The following is a 7,155-nucleotide window of genomic DNA, read 5'->3' on the forward strand; positions in this document are numbered from 1 at the left end:
GGTCCGACACACACGTTCCCAAGAAAGTAGACAGGGCAGGGTGGCAGTGACACGAGCTTTCCTCGCTCTTCTCCTTCGCCAGAAATCTCCATCCTCATATCGTTGTCTTCACGTCGTTTTTGGTCACTTCTTGCACATGTTCAATAATTCCTCATTGTAACGTATTCAAAACTGAATTTGCAACATGATTGGGCCAAGACCGGCATGGCAATTTTGCAGCCGCAAAAGAACAATTTTTCTGAATGAGTACTAGATCACCGAATCAAGTGTCTACTGCATCAGAATTCATCTTTGCCCCACCAGAAAAGTTAGCATCAGAATTCTTGTGACAACACCACCAGCCATTGTACATCCATCCACAAGAACTAAATACAGAAAGATCAAGTATTTGCAGCACAGTCAGGAGGGTCTGCTGCTCTCTGAGACATAACACAATCAGAACAAAGCTTTACATCAGTATTCCGTGCTTTGGCCGCCAATGGCCTAGAATTGGTTTGGCAACGCCTACTCAATTTCCTCTGACTACAGGAAGAACTGAAGCTGGGGGTGTTGAAACTCTTCTGCAGTGCAGACAAAATCATGCTTCAATTTCTCAACGATCTCTACCTGTAAGGCAACTCTCCTGCAGGGAGCTCCCAGTGGTCATTCCCCTCATCATCAGAGGCCTGTTCCTTCGCCCCCTGATCATCACTGAAAGGGTATGGGCCCTTGAATCGCCTGCAGCAGAGTGACTGGGCTCAGTTAGCAGGAGTCAGGAGTTTCTTATATTGTTGCTATAACTCAAATGAAGTGGATGAACTTGACAACTCAAATGAACTGGATGAACTTTGGAATGACCAAAAACAATTCTCTCTTTCAGAAAGGGGAGAACTCCTTGATGTCAGATTTTGCTAAATTCAGCATAAAGCTTGCTGAAACTTTGGAATGGCCAAAAAACAAACATGTCTTCAGAAAGGGGAGATGCCCTTGATGCTAGTTTTGCAAAATTCAGCATAAAACTTCCTGAAACTTTGGAATGGAAAAAACAAACATGACTTCAGAAAGGGGAGATGCCCTTGATGCTAGATTTTTGCAAAATTCAGCATAAAGTTTGCTGAATGTTGCAAACAATGGGTATTTGATTAGCCATTTCCTTGCAGTTGAACATGCCAGGGGATGCGCACTCATGTATTCATGATGAAGAATAACACCTCACTTTTCAAAACCTGAACAAGAATTATACCAGTGCAAGATATGATGATGATGGTACACAAAACAGTGTAAATACCACAGACAAAAACTGGATCATGAATGGACCATTTCACATGCGCAGCTATTTGCATTCAGAAAATGATCGGTGCTGGGATGCTAATGTCTGTAGAACTAGCTGTCCCACCTTCAGGATCATGAATGTCAGCAGTAAAATGGTTGGCAACTTGGCATGCAATGTTTATGCATTTGGCAATCAAACTATTGCTGTCAGATATTCGATCACATAGCATCCTAATGTAGTGCTTAATGTAAAACAACTTGCACATAGGACATGTACATTAAATCAGTCACTAACTCTAGCAGTTTAGTCTAAAACTAAGCTCAAAGGTCATCAAATCAGTAATCATATCACTTACTGTAGCACCTAGTAAAATTGTAAGACAAATAATACAGGCACAACGCCTGATCGAGAAAAAGAAAATTGTAAGACAAATAACACAGGATGAGAGACCACATCATTCATCCTATACGCACGAATCGACAAAACATATCGATGAAGAAAGCACCTCCGGCGGAACCTCCGCGCCGCCGACCGCGCCTTGCGCTTGCGCTTGTCCCGCGCGTCCTCGTGCCTCCGCCGCCGCCTGATCTCCTCCATGACGCCCGCGCGGGACACCTGCCAGTTGAACCGCCGCAGGATCTCCTCCCCGTCCACGTCCTCGTCGCCCGCGTCCACCTTCGCGTTGTGGTACTTGGGGTTGGCCGCCGGCACTAGCGACAGCTGGGAGGGGGCGGAGAGGGCGAGGGTGGTGGCGGGGAGCGGCCGCCGCGGGAAGGAAACGAAGGTGGCGTTGGAGGTGGGTTGGAGGAGGGGAGGTGCACGCGACGACGAGACGGCTGCGGCCGCGTAGGTGGTGGTGGCGGCGGCCATGGTGGTGATGCCGGCCGGCGAAGACGGATCGGAATAGAGAAGCCTCGACAGAACGAACCCACCCACTGGCCACTGTTTGTAGAACGACCTGGTTGATGGGCCTGATGGGCTTTCTCTTAAAGGATTTAGCCCACGGATCAGCCCAGTGCGGCTGAAATCTGCAGGCCGGATAGTGTTCGACGGGCACTGCGATTCCCTCCTGAAGTGATATTGAATTAGTGATACGTGCTCTTGCTCCACGTTATTTATGCACCGATGGATACAAAACGCTTTGCAAAGGTTACTTTGATTAACCGCCGTGCAATAATGCTCTTCGAGTTATCCAAAAAAAATGCTCTTCGGTTGTATCTATTAATTTTGCTTATACTCCAACTTACACGAAGATTATCGCAAAAAAATGCTCTTCGGTTGTATCTATTAATTTTGCTTATACTCCAACTTACACGAAGATTATCGCAGAAACGGCTACAAACCTAGTGATTATAAGAGTCTTAGGGTGTTTGGCGCGGCTTCTCCTGAGGAGAGCCAGAGTCGTTTTGGAGAAGCCACAATTTGTGGCTTCTCCAAAATGACTCCGGCTCCTCTGCTTTTACTGAAAATGGCTTCCTTTAGGAAAATAATTGGCAGGGCTCCTTCGGAGGAGCCAGAGCCGGAGCTGATGAGGAGTCCTGCCAAACAGGGCCTAAGCAGCACCTATATCCTGGTTTCGAGTGCCTATGGGAGCAAATATTTTATGATTTAACAGTGTTGTGATTTCAACGATAGATGGTGTTCCCGTCGATAACGAGACGTCTATGGTAACTTCATCAATCTTAAGGATTTTCCGGTCCAGTCATCGAAGGGGTAGGGTTTATGTGCATACGTTCATAGGGGTGCGTGTGTGTGCTTATGAGTGTCTACGTTGTACTGTGTAATCGCAAAAAAGTTATTTGAACGGTAATGCTACTTACCTGACGTATGGATGCATCGGACGTAGGCCAACATCTCATTAAAGCAGCCCACCGCTCACCTTCCCTCACAAAGTCTTATCCATTCGCTTGCGTCCTGTGGCACTCCTAACCTCTATCTCCGTCTCTGTTCCCCTCTTCACTACCAGCAGTTGTGGTACCCTCCCCCGTCATCGATAGATCAGTGTCATCGAGGCATCGCTTAAGCGCCAAGGCGCTGCACACACGACGCCACAACAGATAACTCGCCTTAGATTCCACACTAGTGAGCGGGAGAGCGAGAGGGAGAGAGCGGGCATGCAGGAGATTCCACAGCAGTGAGCGGGAGGGGAACCAGAAGTTGTAGCTCGCCCGCGCTGACGGGAGAAGTTGTCGACCGACCGCCATCAAGCCGTGCGCCCGCCTGTGCGGCCGTGGTAAGGAGAGGTTGTCTGTGTGCCACGACCATCTTCCCCAAGTGGTGCTGGCCTATAGCATCCTGCCTCCTCTGTTCCTCTCCCTCCATCGAGAGATAGGTGGGCAGAGGCGGAGGCGGAATGGGAGGGAAGAGACAGAGAGATGGGCGGAGGCGGAAGTCAAAATAGAGTTGCGGTGGCGGTGCGGTGCATGAGAAAGATGAAGACACGCTAGGGCTATGAGCGTGAGGGGCACATGGGCTGCTTGGTGCACATGGGCTAGGCCAGACCACTTCCTACTTCTCCTCCTTTCTTTTTCTTTTTTCCTTTTGTTTTTTCTTTATCATCTATATACTGCTCCGAGCTGCTGCTTTAAATTTTCCTTTAGTTGGTAAGGCGTCGTCTTGCCTTACGCCGTACTCTCTTAAGCGTAGGCGGTAGTCACTCGCCACGCCTCGCCTTATCACCTTGATAACCATGTGATAGATCCTACGCGAGCACCCATCTGGCCATTTCCTAGTGCTCTCGGGCTCACTGCTGGTAACCTTCATAGCTCAGCTCCTACCACCATCCTTCGCATGGTTCGCGTTGCCATAGCTCCTCGAGGGGCTCGTCCCACCCGCGTCGCCCACCCTCACCTGCCTAGATTTGTCCCGCCCACCGCGACTGTTTCCATCCACTCACCGTGGCTGCCTCCACCGTGTCGCCTACCCGCCCATACTCATCCCAACCGTTGTGGCCTCAATCCGCCTGCCACGGCCACCTCCACCGCGCTAGTTCGTCGTGCCGCCCCGCCTGGATTCGCCCAGGCCAGAAGATGTGCGCTGAAAGCGCATGTTGCAAACATATGTTTTAAGTGTTATGGTTTAGAGGTATGTTGCAAGTGTTTCATATGGATGTTGCAAAAGTGCATCCGGATGTTGCATATGTTGCAATGGCTATGCACGTATGTCGTTGCAAGTGTTTCATATGGATGTTGTAAAAGTAGATCCAGATGTTGTATATGTTGCAATGGCTATATATGTATGTTGTAAGTGTTTCATACAGATGTTACAAAAGTAGATCCGGATGTTGCATATGTTGCAATGACTATACACGTATGTTACAAGTGTCTGTTATAAATGTTTCAGTTGTTTTCAGACATATGTTGCAAGTGCTTTATCTAGATGTTGCATATGGTTCATATAGATGTAGATGTTGCATATGGTTCATATAGATGTTGCAAGTGTATGTTTTAAATGTTTCAACTGTTTTAGACGTATGTTGCAAGTATTTTATGTTTAAAGCCTATACTCTTGGATGGGATGGTCGGAGTCATGCGACGCGCATCTACATGCATCGGGGCATGTGGATCCCCGCGTGCGTGCACGAAACAGAGCAGGCACCAGAGGTCCCGCGTGCACGTGGGAAATAGAGTGGTCACAGGTGTCCCCACGTGCATGTAGGGAACAGAGCAAGCACGGGCGGTCCCCGCGTGTGGTCAGGTGGCGCAGGAAACGGAATGTGCGAATCCACATGGACGGAACGGAGCAGGCGCGTCTATCCGGACGCGGGCGTCCGTCCGAACATCCGGACGCTCGCTCTCCTGTTATATAAGGTATGTTACTTGGTAAATGTAGCTACCATTATAAATAAAAACACCTTGTTATTATCTTTTGGTGATATATGCAAAGTAGAATGCCATTATTATCCTTGGAATTGGAAATAAAATATGGTAGCCATCAATGGACATCACAGTAAAATTGATCAGGACTGAACTCGTAGCATGTACTCGATGTAGTCATTCTCATTCCATTAGATATATCTTCGTCCAAATTAATGCTATATATTTTGAAATTTTGAGGATTAGTCACAAGCCTAGGAGTTATTAATTATTGCTAAAATATAGAATGTTTTCACCATCTATAAATAGAACATTGTGCAGGATGTGTGTGTTTGTTGGACATACATACATACCTCACACAGAAGCTCCACCATACGTTGTGATGCTTATCCTTGGATGTCTCGTGGTTCTCTCACAATGTAAATGCACATCATAAAATCTGTTGAACCATAGTAATTTTCTGGACATTGAAAACATTGTTTTCTAGTTGTAAGTAATATTGTACAACATAGAAGAGAGAGACCCTTGTGCTGTTCTAAAACTTACACTTGATGCGTTATTCATGCATCTTATTATATATAACAATTAATTAACTATTGCGCAGCTCAACACACAAATCCAGTTGGGAGCGACAGGGGAGATCACGGCTGCGTCAAACTGCTACCCAATACGCCTTTGGGACTCGTCTCAGCTCCACCAAATTCAGCTTCAAAATCCATGCAGTAGGAACTCTCTAGACCTGTGAAACCTGCAAATTCAGTGGCCAAATCCATAGATTTGGTGGAGCTCTTGCTCTTCAAGCTGAGCAACTATACTGTACGCACGAATACACAAAACATATCATCTCCGGCGGAACCTCCTCACCGCCGACTGCGCCTAGCTTGCGCTTGTCCCGCGCGTCCTCGTGGTTCCGCTGCCACATAAATACCAAACACAAAAACTGGATCATGAATGGACTATTTCACATGCACAGCTATTCGATTGAGAAAATCATCGATGTTAATTTCACATAAATACCTTGTGCTTGCGCTTGTCCCGCGTCTCCACCGCCGCCATGACACCCGCACGGGACACCTGCCAGTTGAACCGCCGCAGGAGCTCCTCCCCGTTCACGTCATCGTCGCCCGTGTCCACCTTCGCGTTGTGGCAGTGGCGGAGGCACAGGGTAACTGGCATACCCTGCGGCACCGATGAATATACTATTATATATACGTATTGCATTTGTATTTGTAAAAGAAAAAAGAAGAAGAAAAATACTTACTTGAAATGTATCACGCCACCACGAAAGGCCCACTTGAGGCACCCCACGCGGCCCACGCAGCAAAAAAGGCGTTCACGAATGGACCACGCCCGCAACGTAGTTAGGCGTAACTTTCCCCTAATCTAATCTCGATCGGAGGCGACGGACGAACGGAGCGAGAGACACGGTCACGGCGCCAGCTCCGGCGCCGCCGGACACCCTGACGACCTGACGCCTGACGGCAGAGTCACAGAGACGTGGTGAGTACCACTACGCCACACGTCCGCAGTTCCCCTGATCTAATCTCTTGTGTTATTTGCTAACATTACAATAATAAATTGTTTCGTTATTTAGCATCGTGTCTTTTTTAATATTCATGCAGTTATGAAGAGAAACTCGGATATTGCATCTCTTTTTCAAAAGCGTGAAGCAAAGAAGGCAACGGCGGCTGCTGCTATTTCTAATCGTTCCCCTGATCCAATTGAACATGTGGTGGAAGTGTGGTGGAAGAACAGACTCAAGAGAGAGTAATTGAGAAAATTGTAGATTCTATGCCACCACCACCGCCACAACCGTCTTCACTGCTTGATAGCTTCAAAGGTCTAGACAATATTGTTGATCTCTCAGTTAAGCATGTTGAAACAAAAAGGCACAAAGTGTATGATGTCCCACGTCTCCACTGCCGCATGATCTCCATGACGCCCGCACGAGACACCTGCTAGTTAAACCGCCACAGGAGCTCCTCCTCGTTCATGTCATCATCGCCCGTGTCCACCTTCGCGCTGTAGTACTTTGGACTGGTAGTGCCAGCCGGCGAAGATGGGCAAAAATAGAGTAGTCTACACAGA

At 47.8% G+C, this 7,155-nt stretch overlaps 1 protein-coding gene across 1 annotated transcript; it reads right to left on the reverse strand.

Annotated features, from left to right (window-relative positions):
• Positions 1-245: 245 nt before the first annotated feature.
• On the reverse strand, positions 246-2,170 carry LOC136502032 (small ribosomal subunit protein bS21c-like). The gene is made up of 2 exons (XM_066497512.1): positions 1,758-2,170; positions 246-717 (listed from the first exon to the last, which is right to left on the reverse strand). Exons 1-2 carry the CDS (start codon positions 2,120-2,122, stop codon positions 603-605), a joined length of 480 nt encoding a protein of 159 aa, XP_066353609.1. The 5' UTR covers positions 2,123-2,170; the 3' UTR covers positions 246-602.
• Between the last annotated feature and the right edge of the window lie 4,985 nt (positions 2,171-7,155).

This window comes from Miscanthus floridulus, chromosome 13 (genome assembly GCF_019320115.1).
Source record: "Miscanthus floridulus cultivar M001 chromosome 13, ASM1932011v1, whole genome shotgun sequence".
In the NCBI taxonomy this organism is placed as follows: Eukaryota; Viridiplantae; Streptophyta; class Magnoliopsida; order Poales; family Poaceae; genus Miscanthus; species Miscanthus floridulus.

Coding starts and splice junctions, on each gene's coding strand:
- LOC136502032 (XM_066497512.1), bottom strand. CDS start 2,122: ATGGCCGCCGCCACCACCACCTACGCGGCCGCAGCCGTCTCGTCGTCG. Junction 718..1,757: donor GCGCGGAGGTTCCGCCGGAG/GTGCTTTCTTCA, acceptor ACTCTGCTGCAG/GCGATTCAAGGGCCCATACC.